At 40.7% G+C, this 24,950-nt stretch overlaps 1 protein-coding gene across 1 annotated transcript; it reads right to left on the reverse strand.

The window, feature by feature from the left end:
- Positions 1–9,799: 9,799 nt before the first annotated feature.
- On the reverse strand, positions 9,800–23,647 carry LOC146189308 (uncharacterized). The gene is made up of 9 exons (XM_084605232.1): positions 23,306–23,647; positions 20,784–20,937; positions 18,928–19,017; positions 16,764–17,008; positions 15,058–15,136; positions 13,349–13,575; positions 12,406–12,627; positions 11,017–11,160; positions 9,800–10,182 (listed from the first exon to the last, which is right to left on the reverse strand). Exons 1-9 carry the CDS (start codon positions 23,645–23,647, stop codon positions 9,820–9,822), a joined length of 1,866 nt encoding a protein of 621 aa, XP_084461358.1. The 3' UTR covers positions 9,800–9,819.
- Between the last annotated feature and the right edge of the window lie 1,303 nt (positions 23,648–24,950).

The raw sequence follows: 24,950 nt of genomic DNA on the forward strand, positions 1-24,950 counted from the left end.
CATTAAATGATATCACAGTCATCGGTCGTCTTCTCTCTGTTGGCTCCTGTGTTCATCGGCTTGCAGCCCCGTAGCAGTAATCTCGAAGAGAAATAAGTAAATTTGTAATTTTGATTCCTTGCTCAACATTTATCGGTCCGTTGTCATTCAGAACTTTGTGTTTATATAACCAGTGTTAAATAAATCTCTCAGAAGCGTCTGTTAGCTGTGGAATAAGGTGAAATTGAAATCTGGCTTCATCACAATCTTATCACAACGTAACGAAGATTTAATTTAGGGGAATAAGAATAGAGTGTTGGAACTGACCGGTGGCAAACTGCTTTTAAGAGAATCCCACTTTTGGCCTCCGATGACAAGGGAGAGAAATAAATAGAAGGAAAGAGAAGATGAGGAGATGGGCTGCATGAGAGTCTGCTACAGAGGAGAGAGGTGTATGCTCCCTACATTAAGGAGACAGAAAATGCGAATAGAGCTTGAAGCAACGAGTAACCCCTACATTGTATGAACACTAAGCATATACCCTCACATCCTGTTAACGGCATGTGGCTGTTCTGAAGTAGTGCTTCGTTGCATTCTCTGCGAAGAAGCAGAGGGCCAAAAAGAGGGGAGCTCAACGGGCGTTACTGCACGATGGGCTTGCACAACGTATATAGAGACGATACTCATGTTTTCCAAGAGGGATAGATGAACCAGTTGTAAATATTTTTTGGCACTAACACTGCGTGCACCTTGCTACATATCGTACGGTTGTGGAACATATTATTGACCAGTAAAACCGTTCTTCAGCTCAATGGAGCCTGCGAATCGATTCCAGGTGTTTGGACGGAGTAACGTCATGCACTGCAGGGTAAAGGGAGGAGTATGGCGGCATTACGACTTCGACCGTTTATCGTGACCTCATGAGAGAAAAGTTTGTTGTTAACAAGAGATCGTCTTGGATAAAATTAGCCTGAAACGCCTCGTTAGGGCGCTGTGGCAAACAGGAGCCACAGACCTGTATCCCTACGCTGCTCAGTTTCAAATACCTATATGTCAGAAATTCTCCTGGCCCGAATTCTGCAGCCCATATTGGAAGCGTGATCGCTGGCGCTGGTTCATGACAGCAATTTTGTGACTGTGCCCAAGCGACTCATATTTGTGCTACCGCATTTTCAGATCCTCAAATGATCGGCACTGGCGTAATGAATTGGACGCTCAGTTCAGGATGCCTCCGAATGAAAAGACGCTTACATCGCCTCAACGATGCCTTAACAATTGGTTCACTCTGTACTCGTCGCACATTGCGAATAAGCGAAAGAAAGGGGTCTCTTTTTTAACCAAACAGTGTAGTTTTTACAGCTGTCAAAACTACCCCTAGTTGCGGAAAATGAAGATTTCGTTACTCTGAACCGTACAAAACAATAAAGCTTGAGGGGAAACAAATTCTCCACATTAGTCATTGCTCCTTCAAACAGACCTTGAAACTTGCCTGGTCAAAGACAAATACTCTTATATGTATTTGAATATTTGTATCCTACTCACAGCAGCTTGCAGCAGATCACTTCGGCTTATCAAAGCAGGAGTACCAATAAGTGAGTTGATATAGATAAAATTCAATCCTACCATGCATTTAACCTTTCTAGCAGTTAGTTTAAGTTTTTCGAATGAATTTTAATTCCAAATTTAAGCTTTTCTTATTCCTGGTAAACCCACACTGGACTCACAGATGAGCAATACCATATTTTGAATAAAAATGAATTTTCGAAAATACGAATGTCATAAAGCGAGAATTTGTTTATAGAGATCGAAATGGGGTAACTAGAATTTAAAGCGATAACCACAAAAAACATCCGCAACCAGCTTTATGAAACAAATTTTAATTTTATATTGTAGTGCAACAATAAAGGTAACATGATATTCAGATATACAGCAATGTCGGCTGCACTGAAAGGCTGCAATGATGATGTATAAAAATGCCGCGCGCCAGCCACTCCAGTATCACCTTGTTTATAAGAAAAAACAAATGCACTTGTATTTATTGTTGTTGAAACGATTCAGCTGCCTTCAGCATGAATCTTACGAAGTGTCACTTCTCCAAAATGTATTTGCACACAAAACAAAATCACGAGTACCTAAAAAGCTCTCTTTCCCCATTCAGCCCGAGAGGCTAACCATGTGCCTATACAAAGCACATGCCACCGACAGCTGCAAATGGATAATATTCTGTTTTTATTACTTTTTGTTTGTTTCTTTATCCCATATGTCGCACCGGAGCGCTTTGAAATCGATCAGATAATTACGCAGTTCTGCGGTAAGTTTCTGCTTGAGTGGATGTCTTTTCTATCGTTGCAACTCAATGATCAAATAACGACCTAAACAAATTACCTCCAGGAAAGCCGTAAACATATATGAAAATGAGTCGTGTTGTGTACGTTTTTGTTTCGAATCACCATGATATAAGCTATGAGAACGATGCTACCTGCGTTGTGTGCAATCACATTGGAGCCTTTCTCCTGTTTACACTTATCTATTCAGCCTGAATTCTTTTGCGACCAATTTTAGTAGGTGGTTATTATTTCATTGTAAAAGGTATGATACAGGTAGGCTGCACACTGTGTCTTGATATGTGGAAGAGGATTATCCGGTAAGCTTAATGAAACAGTGTTATAAGACCGAAGAATTGCGTTCTGTTGGTTAGTATAGTGGGTAGAAATTTGTATGTATGAGATAACTGTTGATGCCGAATGAAGGGACGTGCACCTTATCCCAGGGATGGACACCTGGTCGAAGCTAATCTCCAGGTGCAGAGGGGGAGCGGAAAGCTGCGATGGAGGCAAACAGAATGAAAAACTGCAGAAGCAGACTTTGCTCATTTTTGTAAATAACGTACTCTTCGTTTTATTAACTTCTGTTTTTGTTCGGCTTCTGTGACTGGCCGAGATGTTTGCTGTCCTCTGCACAACGCTTCGTGCTCCCCTTGTAAAATTGGCACAAACATTTTCCGCAGACCGGCTCGCATTTTATGCTTCTATATATGTCCACCCACTTTTATCCTCTTTATTTTCTCAGCGGCCGTTGTATTCCACACTGTGCAAAAAGTACGAAAGAAATTGCTAACTTTTTCAGACGAAAGGTTTGTAGTCCTCGAATCTTATCTCTTTATTCGGGCATGACGGAAGCTTTTCAGACGTTGGGCACTCCAATAATTTGTAACCAGCCTTCCTTCGACACTAATGCAGGCTTTCCTTATAACTATGAATTGGTTCTTCTTTGTTATTATTTGCAGCAGGAAAAGTTTAATAGCACTTCTCTACAATATCTTCAAAGGTCAGGTTTTACATTAGAATTCGGAGAATGTCTTAAGAAGCGAACAACCAAGAATACCTTATCACGATCCCGACATATTGCAATAATTTGTAATAGAGCCCTAAAAAATTAGCATATATATAAGGAACAACAATCCAGGCTTCAAAGGAAACCAGTTTACTAATGTTTAAATCTATAATCGGTCACATCGTTGACTAAGGTTGTTTTGTGTGGAACCCTTACAACCGCACAGACAATAACAAAACTGAGACAATCTAAAGGAAATCAGCTCGCTCCATATGTAATAAATGTCGCCGTGATTTTTTACCATTTTCTATCCTCGAATCATTACAATTAGCTTCCCTCGCCCACCGCTGGAGAGTAGAAATGCTAAAATATTTGCACTGCATTATTCATTCGCAGTACCGGCTGTTAAGCGACGGTTACACCACGAGTGCCATACTATCGTCAACAAGATGTTACCGTAATCTTATTCGCGCACCTTGCTTTGCTCGCTATAATGTGTTGATATACAGTTTCTTTCCGCGTAACAACGAAGTTTAGAATAAATTATCCGGGCTAGTGCACTTCCTACCAATTCATATATTTATGCATGCCATAACAAAATTTCAATATCTTTATTTACTGTACCCGTGCACCCAACTAATGTTGACTTTTGTACGTTTTCAATTTTGGAGTTTAGCTTTTTGCTGCTTAGATTTTTATGTTTATATTGCACCTAGGTTGTTTTGTATAAGCCCACTTCTGCGATAGCCCCTGTAGGGGTACAAGTATGTACAAACAAATAAATAAATAGATATGCACTTGAGGCAATGTTACAACTAGATGCCGACGTGCGGCACTCTTCTTAAAACTCCGCGATGGTTTGTACTCTCGCTGCGGAGACCGGGCTTTCATGAAAGCATACGCACAGACCTCCTGGCGCCGGATGTTTCACTTCAGGGACTACGAATATTCCAAATTCTTCCGCCGTGCCGTAATGCATTCCTGAATAATATTTTCCCCTTTAAAAGGGCTAAGCAATCATAATTACAGATGGCGTCTCTGCAAATGTTTTAGAAGAATAAGAGCAGCTATGCTATTTTAGCAAGAAACATATAGCGACTGAGTGTAAACTGAGAAATGTAGCTCGCTGTGCTCTACAGGTGGGTACATGTTGAGAATTAGCACGAGAGAAGTAGGCCCTAAATGCTCTGTAATATCTCAGAAGATATTTGTCACCTTATTACGGCAGACGCACACATATACAAACACACGCATTCATATATATGTATATATATAAATAAACACCATCACACACTATGCGAGTACTCACGCAGCATAGATTGATTAAAATATTCATATTTTTCACGCATGACTAGACCATGAAATCAACTGAATCCTTCAATCGCAAGCATTAATTCTCCAACAACTTCATAACGTATGCAGAAAAGGATTTACTATCATATGAGTTGTCATGCATCTTGAAAAATTTTTTTTGTACTGTGCAGCATCTGTAATAGAAAAACTTCCTCGATTTGCGCAACTTTTTGTACTGTACAGAAGTTAAAGCCGTCAACATGTTAAATGTTTAAAAAGGTCTCTAGTGCCTAGTGTATAATGTTAGCTAACCGTCTGCCGATTGCATTACTTTGTTCTAAATACAGTTGTTTATCTTTTATAAATTAAGCCACGTATAATTTTTTTCTATCGAATAGCTTAAAATTGTTGCATTGATCTCCACCTATGGGGTGCGCCCCCATAGCGACACCACAAGTGCTTTGTCATTCGACCTGTGGATCACTTTAAGGTCAAATTTCTGTGCACGGAGACATTGATTTATATCAAGTAGTGAAGCTATCGCTTTAAAAGTGCCTATGACAGTATTCGTGTGGCTTTCGTAGGCCTACCTCTGGCTGTAGTATGCAGCAGTACCAGAGTCGTTATTAATATATTTCCGCGATATTTCGTTCTCACTCCTTCAGGAATGTCTCAATTTAATTCAAGAGTTATTAAATACAATTTTGAAGTAATGAGAGAAATAAGGTGACGCCCAGCACTTATTCAAATTTGGCATCTGATGGATTCAGAAGCAATTAAAGTGCATCAATTATTCTCATCGACCTTAAAGCTCATGTATCGTCTCTAACTGGAGCATACGATGTTATAAAACTAAATTCCACCAATATTTACAGGGGGGTATAAAAAATAGAGGAAATCTAGGATTCAATTTGCAAAAGTACAGTGGATGCCGATGTTGCAGCACGAAAGGTAATAATGTTGTTGATGTTTGAAATGAATCAAACGTTCTCCCTTAGCTTGCGTTTATTTTGGTAACTGTGTTGTTTTTTTCAAGCAGCTTGCTCGTACGTAATACTCTAAAGCATTTTTTGCAGAGACATGCTATAACTGGTAACGCAGAATATTATTATTTCTTCTGTTTTTTTCCAAAGCCTTTTTGTACCTTAGGAACACAATGGATAAAGATCGGTCCATCAAACGAAAAAAAGGTTCTGGTAATTACAGCATTATGTTTGTCTCTACTTAATTGAAGAGGAGAGCTGCAAGAAAGAATATCACTTAGTTCTTACAGCTATAGCAAACAGGCGATAGAAATGAGTCAGGCGGCCAGATAAGGTATTAGCATTGTAAGAAATGATCTGACGGTACACGGCGCATTTGAAGGATAGTCAGAGATTAACAAAAGAAGATATATTTTGTCAATGAATGTAGCTGTGGTAATACTGACGCTAATGGGCAGGCAATTATAGCAGTGAAATTATTAGCGGGAGCTAGACTAATCTCAAATTATGTCACTGAAGTACACCCACAAAACCATTTATTATTTTAAAGATACACTAAATACCTCCGACGTAATTACTCTATTCAGTGCTTCGAAGTGTATTACAAATTCCTAACTTAACATGATATTCTTGAAATGACAAATTAGCGTTAGCACGTACAAAAACTGACTCACATAACATGCATGTCAGCGTAAGCTTTATTAAATTATTTTGCCACACCTTCAGCTTTACTACAAAAATTTTTTGAACTTCTCACACGCCAGCATGGCCTTTGTTCTCGCCGCTCAGATCGTAACCAGCCAGCTTCGGTGTGTCAAAGTGAACCTCAGTTTTAAAGCATTTCTTTGCCACTAGGTTACAGTATCGCGGGCATCATCAGGATATCAGGCATACATTTCCGTTTTATAAAAGCAGAATTTACGTACATTTGTCATTCTACTCTCATATCCGAAAAATAAAATTATGACAAATTTACCAAATGAGCAAGTACAATGGATGAGAATGACCTCCTTCATCTCCAATGAACGTCTGTGTGGACCAAACAATGGTGGCTGCCTAGGCAGCAATAACTCGATTAAGTTCCCTAGACCCTAAATATCGAATAAGAAATACTTTAAAACCAATACATTTAGATAATTTCACCTGAAGTATTTGCTCTCCACACAAGCAAAATGTGTGCATCATTAGAATATCGAATCATTATGCCATGACACAAATTCACTTAGGCTGCACAAGACTGCGTCAGTCGTCAAGGACAGCATTCTATGAGCACAAGAAATACTGCAGTGCCAGAGAAGTTTCCTGATATAGTACTTGTTTTGAAATATAGGCTGACTGAACCACTCCTTAGTATAACGTGGTCAGCAACAACCGATAGCAATAAAATAAATTGCCACTTTACTTTCTTGCAGGCGAATGGAAAAGAACAATAGAAGAACTGCTTGCGAAATCGTTACCAAAAATAAAGGCCATTTTGTACATAACTGCTGCATGAGCTTCAATAATTCTGATCCCGGAGCGTGAAAAATTTGATTTTATGGCAAGCAGCTTTTGCGAAGCTTTTTTGTAGCCATACTCTTCTATTTTCATATTTTGGGCACGTGGCTGTCAGCGCTATCTAGGATAAGAAATTCTACCGTTGCTAGTATGAATACTGTAACCTTTCAAAGATGAACCAACTCGCCCAAACAAGAGTATTACTTAGTATGAATAAGAGTCGCTTTCGTGCTTTTATGTTATGACAACTCACACTCAAACTTTTTTGACCAAGGAGACAAAAAGGTCTGGTCGACTACAGAGGGTAAAAATCTAGAACATCAAGTTTACTGGCGTAGTTATGCATGTGCGCGTTGGAATACAGTTGCAATAATTTGAAGTATTGGAAGTACCAATACCAAAGGCACCATAAGAAGAGACTGCCTTGGAAGGAAGCAAGCTTTTTTTCGTGGACATGCACCCGGAAAATTACTGACGAGCAGGAACTACGATTGTCCAATGCACTCGCCAGAGCTGAATTCATATTCGGCGAATAAACATGTAGACGAACCGGCTAAAAGAATCTTGAATAGTTTGGAACAACAAGGGAGGGGGGGGGGCAGTCGCCAATGATTAGTTTATTGCTGATAAATTTTGCCGCACACCGTGATTAAAGTGACGGAGCCGCGTCTTAATGATACTAGCAGTACACAAACGAAGGGCACAACAGTCTTAAGAGCGCCACAGCAAAGACCATACGGCTATATGCCAGAAGTTATGGGCAGGCAAAATTAAAGAGAAGTTTGCTGCAGTATTCCCCCTCGAAAACCATGCCTCGATCCCGTCAAACTAAACCGTAAAGATCAAGTATAAATTTTAGTTAAACATAAAAACGTCCTTTAAAACGAATAAATATGCCTTACTGCCTAAGACTAATTTATGGTAGCGCTCGGCGAAGCAGGGATACTATTTTGTAGTGAGGATCGAGTGACATCCTAGTCCAGGCTTCCGAAGAGACAAAGACTCTGTAGGGGCTGAAATATCGGCTTGACAACATTTACTCAGATGGCGATGCTTAATCGGCATCCGCATTCAAACCCGACCTCACGGCTTGTAGTCTGCGACGCTGTCGGCGTACGTTTTAGGGCTAAGTCTGTTGTTTGGCTTTATTACGTAGCGGAAGAACTGCGATGAATGCTGTCACAGTCTCCGTGCCATGCCGAAATTGGAACGGATTGAACTGGTTCTCATGCATGATGGTCTGACAGGCACATATATCGTAGGACAGATATGATACGCACTACAGAACCAACATTCGCTCGCTCCGAACAAGAAAACAGGAATGAATGACGAACGCGATCAAATGCTTTTGCGAGGTCGACTTGCAGTAAAGCAACCTGATCATGAGAGCAGGAGCACGATTCGAGGATTATGCGCGCAATAGGTACATTACTTTGAATGGTACTGCCCCTCAAGCCGCACGTGTGGTAAGGGCCAATGAGAACCGACATTGCCAACTGCAGGCGATTTGATAAAATATTGGCGAAATTCTTGTGCTCGACATTTTCAAGCGTGATTTGTCTATAGCCTTCGGCTTATTTTTTTTCTTCATTAGTACTTTAATTCAGCAGAGCAACGGCTGAGTGCTTTGTAATAAGTCTGTGCATATTTCTGTACATAACTACGTATAATAAATACCATGTCAGAAAAGAAAAAAGGATTTAGTGGCCCATTCGATGATTTATACTACTTATATAACCACTGAGCGATTAAAACATCTGTTCGAATCTTTTAAGTGCAACATTTTTATTCGCAACGTTAAAGTTAGCTACCAATATCTTTACAGGGGGCTGTTTTCCTTTCGATTGCATTATGGGATGTTTTTATGTCTTAATAGCCGAAAGACCAGCCGTGAACACAGCAATAAAGTGACGTCATGACAACGGTACAATTTTTCAATTAGCTTCTCCGCAATCATTTTCTGCTTTCAGTGAGTGTATATTGCCTGGATTTAGGTTACGTTCACAGACACCTCTCGGTAACAATTGCCGTTAAACTCGCTCAGAGGCACCCAGTGAGCAGAAAGAAGTTGCGAGACCCTACCGTTGAGGCGAAGGAGCTACGCTTCCCCTACACCGCCCCGCACTAACACCTCTTTTTCTTTTCCTTCACAAAGTCTTCCTTTACAAAGTGAAATGCTTCGCCGTAAAAGAAGTGTTGAGCGTATCAGTGCAACTTTTTCATACCTCACGTGCGGAGCCCTGCATCTGGTGGCAAGGGTACAAAACAACTGAGAAGACATACGGATGCGGGATGCTTCTCCATTGGCTGCTTGCACTGCGCGTGGAAAAGCTCTCCAAGGCAGGACAAGACGTCGCATTTTTTCATAAATGGAGAGCTAGCTTTCACACAATTTCATGGAAAATATGGACCATTCTCATAGAGAACAAACACCGAAATACAGGAAAAACAATGACAAAGAAATTAGGATACCAGCCCCAACTAAGGCATAGGTATACCATTCTTGGAATGATCAATTCACAGCATATGCTGCCAAACGACAGATATAATCTTATACCTCAGGAAAGCAATGATCAAGAAGCACATCTATACAAAACCAGATATCTAATGAACGCAGGAAGCTTTCACGGCATTTAATATTCGTCGCTTAGGTTCCTTTTATGGACGCAAATATGAATATATATTAAGTAGTTTTCCACAAACACAAGCGCTCTCCATTGACTTTATTAACGCTTTATATGTAGCGGCATTCATTCGGAATCTCTCTGCCGCCTAGCTCCGCACAAGATGCGTCCACGGCGTCCTTTCGCGTCTTGTACACGACCATGCAGAGCTGGTCGCTGCTCAAGGTCCGGACGCCTCCAACATCGTCCCTACCCCTGGCGCAGCTTAGCGCGCAGTGAATCACGAAAAAGAGCTGCTTGCTCGAGAGATCGGTCCCTGGCAGCTCCTTCATCAGACCTTCACGCGCAGTGATGTCTTCATGCTGGGCATTCGGGAATGCCAGAAAGGCTATCCGAGATCCCACAGCCTTAACATGTGACGCCCTGTCGGCGAGCTCTGTTTCTTTCAGCCTCGACTGCCGCCAGGTGCCGTTCTGCCGAAGGAAGGTAACGAAAAACGCGAACTCAACATTAATAGAAAAAGAATTATTGCTTCTGCCGAACCAATTTTGAATTCAAATTCAAAATAACCTATTTGAAATGTTGGCGGCATTAAACCTGCAAAATATGGATATTTTGAAGGTAGACAAATTTATAACAACATTTGGTATACCGCAATGTTAGGTGTAATATTTCAAACACCGGAAAAAAGCAAGGAAACGATGTCATTCGTCTTTTCACGGGCGCCTGCTTTCTTTTCAACTGAATTCAAAACAAAGCCGTCCCGCACCTCTCAGATTTTTGGTGACACATGTAATGAAACAACCGAGTTCCTATCTCTTCCTTTCCACCAAGCGCCGAAAAATAAGCTGCTAAGTTCTTAAAATGAGTATTTATTTCCCTAGCAAACAAAATGACGAGCACAGCTACGCCTAAAGAGTTAAACGTAATTCGCTTACATGATGTTTATAAATGACCTTCCCATTTATGTAATATTCTTATTGTTACATTCTTGTGTGGATTTCTTCATCATCCCTTGCCGTAATTTAAATCGTATATCTAGCAGCCCGCTCCTTTGACAGAAGGGTCATAAGCTCTGAACCTAAACGCCGTACTTGTCAACAACTTAATACATTGATAAGCTCCCTGCGGCCATGTTATTGTTATTCATTCCAATTCCGTTTGAGACGTGCATTTTTGTTCAAACAAGACTCGAGAGGTGATCTCCTGATTTTGTTTTGCAAGAAGCATTTCTCAGTTTTCTAAAAATAAAAACGCTGATATACTAAACTGCATTTAAATTAAAATAGACACAATGATGCCCCTACCTTGATGAGGCTTGTGCGCAGGCAGTATATGCTGTCTGCGTCTCCAGCGTCGGTATGCTCCCAGAGCTGCTTCCAGCGTTCAGCCACTGTTGGATCACTGCGGCGTTGCTCGACGAGTTCGTGTGCCATGACTTCAGCGATGATCTACAGATAGATAATTTTGTTTATTATCGACCACTCCACAAGGAAATTACTTTTAATATATTGTGTCGGCTGTTTCGTGAAAACTATGCTAAATCTGGCTTCTTTGCATACATAGGCTAGCAGCTTAGTACTGTAACCAGGCGGTTCACAAAACGTACATATCAGTTTGGCTAATAATATTTTTTTTTTTCGATTTCAAAGCTTACTACTACATGGTGGAGATAGGAGAAAAGAGGCTGGCTTTCGAGCAATTATTACTGTCTCCAAATGTCTACCTCCAACATCGGCGTGCCTTTACCGAACTAAACATGTTTGGGGAAATACAAGATGCTCCTGCGTTTTCATGTTAATAGAAGACGACAGCGCAGGATTTACAAATCGGCTTACAGTAAGTCGAATTACATGTCAGATATCTACAGTAAAACTTCACGGCAATGTTCTTTGAATATGAGGCCTCTCATATAGAGGCTATTAAAACAAAAAACGTTTGACCACCCTTTCAGTACAAAAAGTTCATGATATGTGCATCACAATTTGCCTTGTTCGCCTAAAACGTCTGATAGCGGCAAACGCTTCGCAAGGCGTTGATGGCAGAGTTTGTAGAGATAGAAGTTTAAGCCAATTCCGAACCCACGATTGTAAATGCAAAAAAGAAATACATGCATCCTTCATCAAGCGATTTTGTACTTCAGAGGATAATATTTGAATCTCGCTTTGTTGTCAGAAAAAGGGGGAAAATAAATCACAAACGCTGCAAGAAAAGAATTGGTTTCCAATATATTACACGAAAGGGCTGACATTAAGTACAGAGCGCTGAGTTAGAGCGAGAATAAAGTGCACAGTTGAAGCCCTGTTCTTTTTTGCAGGTAAGTGTGATCTGGACCCATTCTGCTGTGAAGCGCCTGAAGCAGACTCCGCCATATTTAACTGCAGCAATTTCTTGCTAGTTTAACTGGTTTTCATTTATAGCCCTGCTCTGCAATGGCTCTCCTTTCGGTGCAGAAGTAAACCACTAAGACATTCTCGTTCATTCTAGGGGAAATCGTATAAATTGCGGATGACTAATGCGGTACTATATTGTTCTTGTTAATTTTTATTCATTCTTAGTCTTTGTATTTTCCTTCGCAATAGATCTTAGTGTGACGTGGAGGACTGCAATATAACTACCCACCTCCTTAAGTCATTTCCACAGACGTTATTCAGACCACGGACCAGAAATGAAATTTAGCCATAATTCTAGCGTACCTGCCCCAGTGCCGCGAAGTTGTACGCCGCTGGCGCCGTGGCATCGTAGTATGGCGGTCGGAAGAAGGCAGATGGATCTTCCACCTTAGCCACTGATGCCATAGTCGGAAGCAACGCCTTCACCAATGGAGGCAGAGAGTGCCAAGCACGGAGATGCCACAGCCACTTTACAATGAAGCTGTGACCTGGTGTTCCTGTCATTCCTGTCGCTGCAGTGGCTTTCTGCGTGCAAGGTGTGGCTCCTCATAAGTCACCAATTCACCACTTAGCCGTTAGCGCAATTAAAAAAAAATTTGAAATTTATTTGCGAATCGATAACTATCCCAGTCAAGGTACTTTTCGATAGCGAGCTTCGGTTGCAAAATGACCACTCCCCTAAATTTTACTGATCTTTGAGGGTTTCAATTACCCTATCTCTACGCCTTCAAATAATGCTGATGCAATCTGATAAAGATATACCAAGGCTACGAAAGTGTTGCTCATATATGCCTAAACTAAAGCACGCGTCTTAAAAGAAATGAATAGGTAATACGTTCCGCAGTTATTAAGCTTTATTTTAGCCTTATTGTTTATACATACACATGTGATTGATTTCTAATATATTATATAATTTATGCCCCTGCATAAAAACAAGGCTATACACATATAATCATGTTTGTAAGTTGAAGGGTAAAAGTAATATATTATCCAACAGCGGTGTTTGTTACTGCTCCGCGTAAGTTGTATGCTTCTAGGCACCTGCAACGGTGTGCGAGAGCCAGTGACTGGCCGCTACTAAACATGCCAGTCTAAGTATAATTCTTATACACACAATGATAGAAGCTAAGCTTACATTTGCCAATGCCAACCATGAATACACTGTTAGTCATGACGTCTGCTGCAAATATTCATTTTTTATAAAGACAAGACTACATATTGTCTCGCTTTAACAATCGTGTGTTACCTCGTTCAAGCTCCCAGGTGCTGCAAAGAAGATATCGGGATAAACGTGCTTTTTCCTCCATTTGGCGAACAGGGCCACATTCGTTTTGTGATAATCCATGGAATGAGTCGAGCGGTTGCGGATTTCTGCGACGTCACCAGCTTTGAACACGGTAGCGACGGCATCTTGGAAGTTTGCCATGATGCGTGTCACACTCGCGATCGTTTCGGGTGGCACAGCATCGACACCTAGGCATTAAGAAAATCATTGCGTTATGCCCAGCAGTAGAGCAATAATGAAGTGTAATAATGCTCGTCAGATGTGAAACTGCAAAAAAAAAACACGCACACATGTCAAGGTCGAGGGCTATAAAAAATTTTGAAACATTGTACACCAATTCTAACGTACTCCAAACAAGCCATTTAGTTAAAATGCTTACTAGAAAGGCTACATGTAACATTGATTTTGAGAGCATCCACCCTGCAAATTCAGATGGTCTTTGCAGAGCCAGCTTGCGAAATTTATATGCCCATGTATTGAAAATCTTCGACCTAATACTCGCACGGACAAACTCCACCCATGTCCGGTCATATTTCAGCCGAATATCCGTTAGCATTACACTTAGATTTAAAAACAAATTTACTGGTCTTGTCAAACACGTCCAGAAATTTTTTTACAATTTTATTGCTTTAAACTTGGACAACTTCTTAACATAACATATTCCGCATACCTACTTGGGCCCAAATGGCAACCACGGCAGCTGAGTTACTTTATGGTGTGTACGAGCTGCTTGCGGCAGGTACCGTCTAGAACACAGCTATCTGCAAAGTATATATATAGATTCCATCTTTCTGGGCACTTATGAAGAAATTGGGTAATGTCTTTCTACATTATGGTCGGCGTACAAAGCCTGTGACATCGAATGATGCAACAAATTACATTGCATTAAAAAACAACCCCGATTCTTTGAAATAAGGAACTACCCAAACTCATTGCCGATGTGGTACTTGTCCAATGTTCACGCTTTTGAGAAGCATGAACACATGTTGTATTTAGACACCAATTTGTTTTCTTATTTTGATATGGATTCCGTACGGGCTATGGTTTTCACACGTTGTGTAGTGAACTCGCTTTCACAATATTTGACTCTGTCATTCAGTTTGAAAGATATGCACTCTCAAATGGCACTTCTGTCTACAACTGTGCTCTCCTGTCTCCTTCTCACTTTATTTTATCGCTAGGTCGCACCAGCAAGCTTTAAATGACCTCTTTAACGTACTGACCGAGGAGATAGTTGTGCTTTGTTTACTGCTTCTGGGAAACATTTATCTCTTCTTATTAGTTTTCATATTGTTGCTAGGCAGGTACATCGCTTAAATAAAATTTGATGTTCACGTTTCGAAGCGAAGTGTTAAACAGGTGCGAAAGGTTATTGCGCATAATTTCTTTTATTTAAAGCATTCTTATTGGGCTGCTTTAACACCCCGTTACCCCAAAAATTTAGGTGAGGTGTACGTTGTTGGCGTTGTCGTGTTTAGAGCAAAATTCACCGACAAGCGCTGGAAGTAGTAGCTGGTAGCTAACATGGCTCAACTGTAATGTTTTAATTGAGCGACCTAAGGAGGCCTACATGATATCATAAAGTTGTCATATTCATTCGCGATCAATTCAGGTACAAGTTGGACAAGTTAGTACTGTCACTCTAAAATCCACACAAAAGCTAAACTCACCTTCTAGCATGTCAAGAGCTCTGTACCGAATGCCGCTTACTTTGGCCACCAGCCCGTCACACTTGCTGTCTGGAGTTGTCTACACAAGAAAAAAAAAGATGCAAAAAATATTTTCTTAATAATTTCTTTAATTAAAGTTCACAGTCGACAGCCCTATATGCAAGCGTCCACTCCGTTCTGCACCACAAGTTAATGTCCATAATACTTCATCGGCATGATAGTAAAGATAGCGGCGATGAACTTATGTAATACCACGTGATAATATATTGCCAACTAATCAGTGAATTTTTGCTACCAATGATTGTAAAAGCCGAATACAACCAGAGCAATGTGTTTTTGATCAGTGTATGTACACATGAACGTTGCCATAACCTATTCCATACGCCCGATGATCCGCACACTTTCGTACTCCGTATCCTATCGTGCAGAGTTCAGCAGAAGCGAACTATATTGAAAACTATTAGGCTACTTAATTAGAAATTTCTTCCCGCTCTAAAACCGCCCGCTAATAAGACCTCAGCTCTGTGCGCCAAGACAATTGGATTGCTATTTTTGAATGCAAGGGGCAAGTTTTATCCCGTACACGGGGGAAGCCTAAAGACGTGCATTTTTGCGAGAATACTATCGGCTTCTAATTTATGTATTAGGTTCATCTTTACAGCAACAATTTACTTCTATATCAATGAGATGAGGATTTCGTCTCCGAGCACACTAAAGCTGCTTCTTACGCTTCGGCCAACTTTCTTATAATTTCTTGTGCTTTTTATACTAACATTTACTTTACCATTTGACAGTCCCACTGCTATATGCGCGCACCTAGGTCCAAGAAAGTTATTACTGTGTGAGAATATTGGCTTTCTTTCGCCACTCCTGCGATTACACTATTTGTGTGCCACCAACACGATCGGTGGAAACAACCAGTGAACTCTTCGTTATATTAAATTTCTAAAAGGAACACTTTCTTTGCTAAAAGTAACATTCCTGATAAACATCTCAGCACATTGTAGGATTGAAATGCTTTCCTTAAGGTTATGCAGCTCAAATGCATCAGGATTTTATCATGCTTGATCTGCCATTGTTTTTATTCGGCTTGTTGTTGTGTACCTAACAATATACAAAATATACGTACGGATGAACCAATAGCACATAGTTACCGGAAATTCCGCAGCTCTGACTAACGCCCAGTCAAGCCTTGAATGACGTAGCAGTTGGCTCGGGGACAAACTCAATAATAAAGACCCTATGACAAAAAATAGTCGTTGAGCGAAAGCTACCGCTGGCAAAGATACTTTTGAAGATGGAGCTTTATTGAACATTTTTTGCAACGGATTCATAAAGAATCTATTGTAATCAGATCATATTTGTCCTTATCTTTGTCTGCGCGCTATTATAGTGAATTATAAATAATAATTTTAACTACCTGTTTCGTTGCCGCAATCAATTTTCAAAGGTACTTTCTTGGCCGACAACATTCACCGAAACGTTCTACCTATGGCTGTCCCATTATTCACTGAACCAGTTTTACGCAGTGAATTCTGAGCAGATCCCTGAAAGTGTGATGATGACTTCCTAAAGTATTCTGAATATAAATGACTGCGTTAGTTTTGCATTTTCCGTACCGCTCAAGTTCATAAAATATTATTTCGCACTCTACCAAACCGTGGTTATGGCGATCACAGATCCAAAAAGTATAGTTAAACACCCACCCTGAAGATATCGTCATCTGGAATTTCGTCTGCCGTCCTAGTTCGGTTCATTTCTGAGAGAAAATCCTCCTTCGGCCCGAAGACGTAGCGCAGCATGTGCCAGGCCAGAACGCGCCTCATAGCCAGTCTCTCTGCTGGCCGCGACAGGTAAGTCACCAGGGCCAGCGCCTGCTCTTCGGCGGCCACGGGCTCATTGAGGGCCACCTCAGAACGGCCGCCTCGAGAAAGCAGTTGTTTCCACCGGTCTGCAGTGCCGTAAACATGAGTCAGGGCTCTTCTATTTCAGACTCTATAGAGTATAGAAACACAAAGATGTCATCACTAATAAATAAACGTATGTTGGGTATCCTTATGTTTCATCTGGCTTGTTCTGCGTTTCTTAAGCTACCGTTCTTTCATTATCTCGGCTATTATGCGCAGCAGTCCAGCAATAAACAGTGCGACTACTAACCAGCACTGCTGCACTTGTAAGTGGATGTGGAAACGTTAGCTTTGGCGCAGCGTACTGTTCATAAATGAGAAGGTTTTCTGAAAATAAATACGCACCTCTCACACTGAAATTTAAATTGACCACATTATTTCATTTCTTGGGCGGCGGTGGTTTACTAAATGCATCTCGTAAAGAAGAAATTAATTTCCTTGAACCTGTGCTGCCACCACCCTGAGCCAAGACATCAGCCTATTTCCAGACGCCTTATTATGCCTATAAAATGGTGCGAACCAAATCCAGTCTATTCCTCTGACCATTACCATCGGAGCTCTTGCTGGCCTGCGGCACCAGGCTGGTGGTGCTCCCTCGCACGCTTCATTGCCACTGGCATGCAATATTTTATCCTTTTGTTGGCTAGTGGGATTCAAATACCCCAGGGTACATGATTGCAGCGCGTGTTGTATTCCTACGTCCACAATGTATACGACGAATCGCAGAGCTGTACATATGAAGAAAGTTGAACTAGGAGGCGATTTTTACGCTCTTGTCTGTGCGCTGAAGATTTTGCCCGAATACCACAGAGAAACATTAGTTTCTGACACAAAAAGGAAAACATAATCTGTATCAGAATGCAAATCTCTGATGTGAAAAATTTTTATTACTTTAAACAAACTCGTTTGACACTAATGCTTTTTGTTATCCTTATTTGAAAGTAATAGTTGGCAGTGTAATTGCTTTTATAAAAGGTAGTACATTATTCCAGGTATTAGCCCACGATTACAATGCCATAGAGAAATACACTTGTCACTGGCCATAAGGCCAGAACTTTTGCCTAGTGCTTCAATTCTGGAGGCATCCTCAACGCCAAGGAGACACCAGAACAGTGAATATAAACTGGCTGATGCGTTCTGCCCCGAGGAAATTTATTTTCCTAACGTAATACTGTTGTTGCAGTCGAGAAAATACTATAAATGATGAATGTGTTTGAAATATTTTCTTGAAAAAAACCAACATGACTGACAGGCTCGGTACAATTTATCAAATTTGGTGATATAACGTTTAGATAGCATTGGATTAAGCAGTAGTTAGCATTGCACATCTTTTCTAAATGTTATAATTTTAGGTAAACCAAGGTAGAATGGTAGATTAGTATGGGGGTGGAAGAAAAAAGCGAACATTGCAGCCAGTGTATATCAGTGCTGCTCTGAATACTGTATCTCCCCTAAAGAAAGAGAGCAGACAAATGTTTTCATGGTTATTGCATAAAGGGCCGAACAAAGTCTGTGCATCGTACGGTATATGTTGAATATCTTGACGGTGCAAAAAATTACCGGCTTATTTGTACGAAGGGACTGCTTTTTTTAGATACTGCCACAGCAATGCGGACTCTCAAATTGTTTACTGTTGTCACAAAATATACTGCGACCTAATTACCTCTTATTAACCTCTCAGACCTGGGGCCAGTGAATCTGATCAATAGCTACTATTTCGCCTTTGGAATACAAATTTGCTAGATAATATGTGCCCTCGTAAAGAAACATATAACGTCGAGACACTGGTAATATTCATAACATCGCTTATGTGCTGCTGAAAGGAAGTTCTTTTGCAGCGCAAGAATATGACAGTCTTATGTTTCCTTCATTGTAATTTCTTAGAACTAAACGTCAAGAGTAGAGAAGGCTTCTGTATGTAACGCGATGGGCCAGTTTTATTCTAGTGACGTCATATGCTTACCTGCACTGACAGTTGTGATGTTTGCGAGGTCCCCGATGCTTATTCTGGCTGGCGGACCAGCTGGCGTTGACTCATTCATGATGTCTGCAACTAAATTTCGAAACTATGTCATTTTGCGATATTTACGGTATCATGAAACAACGCTGCATGAGAATATACTCATCACACGACTGTATCTGCGCCGTCAGTGTAAACAACGTTCTTTTGGCTACGAATCGGCGCATATAGTCTGAATGTTTCCTGGGATCATTCAATACGGTGGCGTACGTGTTGCCCCTCTATACATTTGTGACATTGTAAAACAAAACATTGCGCTCAATCTTTTGAATAGAGCATAATGCGGTAGATACTCAAGTTTTGAATAATGAAGTTTTTATTGCGTTTATCCACAAGGCCAGCATTTTGCTCGGAGAAACTTTTTGGCATCAAGTGAGCTCAACGTACATTTGCTCGTCTGTGATAAAAATGCTCCATTAACTCATGTCACAGCTTGACTAAATTTGACCACTGCTTTCTACAGGCTTGTTAAACGCCTGGTAAAGGAAATACAGCGACGTTCAAACAAAAAATGAGCAAGGAAAATGAAGGACGAACTTCGTATGCTGTTGTTCCGAATGCAAATCTAATAACATTTTTGAATTGCAAGAAATAAATTCTTTGAAAAGTGTACTAAGGCACCCAGTACATATTTGAACCATCCGCAGATTTTTTAGGACATCTCTCTTCACATAAACCAACAATTACGCACATGCGCATCCCATCAAGTCCATCCAATCATAATAAAACACCCTTTAGCGGCGTCTTTTTTATTCCAGTTTATAAACTGCGTCAAAATTGTTTTGCCTCAAGTGTCTATTTGTGCGCTCACTCTGGCAGTCGTCAGCGTGTTTCATGGCTCTCATCCCCAGCGCGGATATGTATGTAATTACGAGGAAATGCAAAGATCTAAAAAATACCCTTTATAAGATATGCCGAACAGCAAAGCATGAAAAATCAAAAGTCTAATTCATAAAGTCTTCGGTTCGTGCCATAGTAAATATGAATTCATATAATAAACATCTCGGCTAGAAATATGTTGTACGTCTAATCTCCGCAGGACTCACTGCTGACCAGAACAGCACAGACGATGGGAATTCGCTAAAGCGGCCCCAAATGTTGGCCTCGAATGAACATAAAGAACACTTCGTTACTATGTCATAAATAGCATAATGCATAAATGGTGTGGTCATCTTCCCCTAGGTGAAGCTAACATAACGTGGTTGAGACCGCGGTCCAGCCGCTTTTGCTTTAGTGCAATTTGGGGCAATGTGTTTCAATGAAATACATTTTAGCGTCTCTTAATTTAACGGATATAAACTTTTTCTGTGTCTGTGCTTGCGTATAGAATCGGTGAAATTCTGGTATCGACAAGGAAATCCGGCATGTTTCACTTTTCAGTGAGCCATCTGAACAACTGGCACTTATCTCTCGAAGCTACAAAAATGGTCCCTAAGCAATGACTTGATGGAGTGCCGTGGTAAAATTTTGAAACCTTGATATGGTGCAAATATTCCTGGCACCGCTTTAAAGTAGCTTTTTATTTCGCTTAAGCTCAGCTGCTACTGGCTGCACCTATCTAGAGTAATTATGCTTAGCAGCGAATGCCAAAGTTTTCTTGGAAGGCGGAAGTTGTCTGCGCTTTTCTAGAAATTGGCTTGGCTAATCAGACTCTGAACGTCCATAGTGCCTAAAAGAAATATCGTATTTTCCTGATAGACGTAAAGCTCAGAACAAATGACTGCTTCATGCGTCGTTTGATCTAAGCATAGCAAACATTATGGACGATGTACTCACACGCAATGCATGCGCAAACTTACTTTCATCATCTGCATCGATGAGTTGCTGCGTCACGTCACTGTCATTAAGGAGAGCGTACCGCGAGAGGAACATCTTGTAAATGTCTTCAATGTTGTCTTCATCTATAGATTCAAGAGCACCAAGAAATTCTCTGACTTCGGGGTGCAGCTTAATCTGCAGAAGATATAAAGATGAGGCATTTCAGAAACGTTTATGAACGACTCACGCATGCTTATAAAATACCAAGCCATGCTTAAATCTTGTTCGCGTTTGCATTTAAAAGTGTGTTTGCGTTTGCTTGTGCATCAGTAAGCACCAATGTCTCTCTTGCAAGTTTAAAATCTAGACTTGCAAGGTGTAAAATATTCACCAGGTACATAACCTCAAATACTTTTGTTTGTATCATGTAACCTGCGATTTGTAGTACCGCCAGATTTATGCAAAGAAGCAAATTGGGCTACTCTATCCGAGATTCATGAAATAATTATGCAAGTACCGGTAACGAGGTTCTTATCACATGGCTTGGTTAAAGTGTAAATTCGATATTTGGTTTTTGATATTCAAATTTGGAGAAGTATATTTAGGTGTAAATTATGGATGGCATTTCTGATCTCATAAAAGAAATTCGTTGCTCACAGGCGCGATATATTCCAGCATTTTTTATTGTACCCCTTCATCGCAACCCACGAAAAGCCTGAGCTTGATGCAACTGTACAGGCCACTCGAGCTGCGGATGGCCTGGGTTGTTGGGCGCTCGCAGGTACGTATAGGCTTCGCTAGCTGTTTTTCAACATCTTAGCGTCCTCAAAGAGGTGTCGTTGCCGCTTGCAAGTCGAGGCGAGTAAATGCCAGAGTGATGAGTCGTGACTGCATTTGTTGTGTTGCAGGGTGTGCAAGTTCCTGCTTTTCTTTTCCTTTTCTTTGTACCTTTCCAGGTAGATGTCAATTAGCGATTACTCACTTAATACAAATCTACTCCACCTTCAGGGCTTCGCCAAAAACATTCCATCAACAGTTGATACGATATACCAAAAATGTTCTAAAAACAAAACCGAACACCGCAGGTGAGTATACGCTATCCGCTGGGCCAAAAAGAAGGAATAAAACGCGTGCTTGGAGCAATTCGAACCAATGTGTTATGAAGTTTACATGCATCTGAGAGAAGCTTTAAGTTTTGTTCAGTTTCAAACAAGAGCATAAAAACAGAATCTGAGTAAAACTCCTCGAGCATAACCGCAAATAGAAGCCGCCAACTTTTAGAGGTGCTGTTCAGAAGGCGGGCTGAGGAAAACAGAAAAAGGAAGGTGTGCCTGGTTTAGTAGTTACAAAATAAGCAACACAATCTTCAGCTCTTTTGTGTTTGCCAAGAGAAAGGAGATCGGATAGATTTTTAGCTCAATGGGTATACCAGCGACCGTTTCTGCCTACGTTGCGTCTTGACCATTACGGATCGCGGAGAGTGTTTTTCAGCATGTCGTGTTAACATGAACGGGAGCCGCGCAAGTGCTCATGAATCGCCCGGGAATACGTATTTTATTGCAGAACGATGATATTGAATTTAGAAGTGGTTCAGGTATGAAAGCCATGAAGTCATCTGGGAACTGGAATATTTAAGATATTGCAGTATGGCGAGTCTAAAAAATTGTTATATTTATTGCTTCGAGAGTTACCCCTTTACTTAGCGATATTTTCTCATACGGGATAGACAGAATTTCACCAAGATCTTGTGTGTGCAGTGGCTAAATTGTTCGGTACTTGGATGACTTTTTTGTTCTTTTTCGGAGGTTGTGATTACTCAGCACTGGTACAATTTCCCAATTACAACTGGTTTTCCCCAGTTTCACGTCCCCATGTTTTCCACTGGTGGATTCCCAATGCTGTCATAACAACTTGAAAATTATCTTTCTTTTAAATGCCCCTACTTCCAAACGAAAACGTTTTCAAACATGGTACACGAGCGCAAATTTTGTGCGAAAATTACAATTTCTAAACCTTACAGCGCAGCGAGGAGTGTATTGAACTGGCGGATATTTCCAGGCTGAAAACAAGTAAATTTCTCGTTTTCCTCTATTGAAACATGAATATGTGTAAATGGGGCAAGTGAGGAGGAAACTCGTTTAGAGCTATCAATGCTTATCATCCTGTTGTAAATACATTTTGAATGAAATGAGATAATAATTTAAACACATTGTATTTGATTGAGGGCTGTATCTTTAAATAGCTGAATTTAGTGCATATACAAACCCTACAGTCACATGTAGTGCAGAAGTGATATGTCAAGGTTTTCAGTTTACAGTAAACGATTAGAACATGGTACCAGATAGCACAGCATAATATTTATAATCGCTGCTTATTTTTAGTATATTACGATGAAAAGTTCATCGCAAAAGATCAGCAGTCTGTGACTAGGCCTTACATACTGCCTATTACTGCATTTGGTAAGGATTTGTGGTGCGTATTTGCAGGAGCATGACAGTTGCTTTCCTATTACTGTAGCTACGTTAGTTCGTGATCGAATATTGAAACTACATGCACTACTCACTTCAAAAACGAATGGCGCTGACGCCTTGCCAGTCACGTTGTACTTCCTGGAGAAGGACACCGGAGAGTCGATTCCGTAATCGAGAGAAAGCTCCATCATGCGTTCCAGAGGGTCTTCCTTCGGGTCATCTGTCATGGTCCTCATGTCCAGCTTGAATCGCGACATGAACACCGCAATCTCTTCGACGCCCTCATTTGTGTTGCCCGCGTATTCCAAGCACGACTTGAGCAGCTGTTCGGAACCTGCTGTGCTGGAGACACCTGACTGCGTTTTTCTCACGCCTTCTTCACTTTCCCTGGCAGTCACTTTCCGCTGCACATTCAAAGCAACCATGGACAACATTCGTAGGTGAGGTTTCTACGTTAGGGCGCGAAGAAAGAAGAGCACAAGAACCTTAGGGTGTTGTGTTTCTCATTTTCTCAGTAACGTTTGCATTTTATTTGCAAGTTATCTACTGACGTGAAACGTAGATTAATAACTAAAGCTTTGCAAAAAACCACTGCACATATAGATGCACATGGTGTTTTGTTTTTCTTTTTGGTGTTTTGCTTTACTTTAATTGGGTTTGCTTGTTTTTTTCTAGTTCATTGTTTACCTTATTCATTTGTGATTTGGCGCTCGCTGCACAGCACTTCAGTGTAAGTTGAGAAAGACAGAGCCCTAGGCAAAGTGCGACGGCCTGTACTAGGATATATCGTTCAGATGTAGAGTGAACTACCTAAATAGGCTTTCTAAGATATATGTTTCACCACTTGCATCAATCAGTTGGTAAAGATCAGATGGTAATACCATAGAGTAGGACGGCGGAATGATATTCGATAAATAACTGTACTAGTAAAGATTTGGGACTCATGGCATAACTTGGTGCCCGCACTTGCTAGAAGATTGTGTTTAACCGACTGTTTTTTTAAAGCCCACATTTTCGGAGAGAAAAGTTATTTATCCCATACGCGTTAACCCAAGACTTTTTGTCTTTCAGGAGGTTTCTGAAGAGTCTTTTTTTTTTTTGGCCTTCAGGCAAAAACTATACTGCACATAAGTGGTCAAACATACAATTGCCCATTTTTCACCATAGATTTAACTTCCCTGTTTCCTGTGGCTGCTTGGCTGAATGAATTACTCGTGATTGATGAGTGCAAATGCAATGAGAACTAAACTGCATGCTAAAGCACCTGCCCCATTTCCACCTGTGTTCATTTTCCGTGTTGACTCATAGCGTTTTGGCTTTAGGCACTGTTTATTTGTTCTAAAATGCAAGTTTATATCCCCGAGCATAAGGTTGGCAAACAGTTGTCACACCTACAGAACGAAATTTCGGAAGCACTTCATACATGTGTTACTTCATGCTGCTGCTGCATTTGAGCATGAAATTGAGGAACCGCCACATTTCCAGTGCGGAAGGGATGAGCAAGATGCACATGCCGAGCCATGCTGCCTAAAGGTTCCGCTGCACTTTTTCGTGTTTGCTTGTACTTGTAATCTGTTTTTCTCGGTTTTTTTGTATTTTGATCATTTTATTCTTGTGCTATGAATGCCACATTATATTAATGATTGACAGCTTCAAATCGGTGGTATGGGTTTCTAAGCCTAGAATCTTTGTGCTGAGCACGGACTTGTAATTATTCTAATAAGTAATGTTTGGTTT

Source organism: Amblyomma maculatum, chromosome 5 (assembly GCF_055883805.1).
Source record: "Amblyomma maculatum isolate TAMU_Amacu chromosome 5, ASM5588380v1, whole genome shotgun sequence".
NCBI lineage: Eukaryota > Metazoa > Arthropoda > Arachnida > Ixodida > Ixodidae > Amblyomma > Amblyomma maculatum.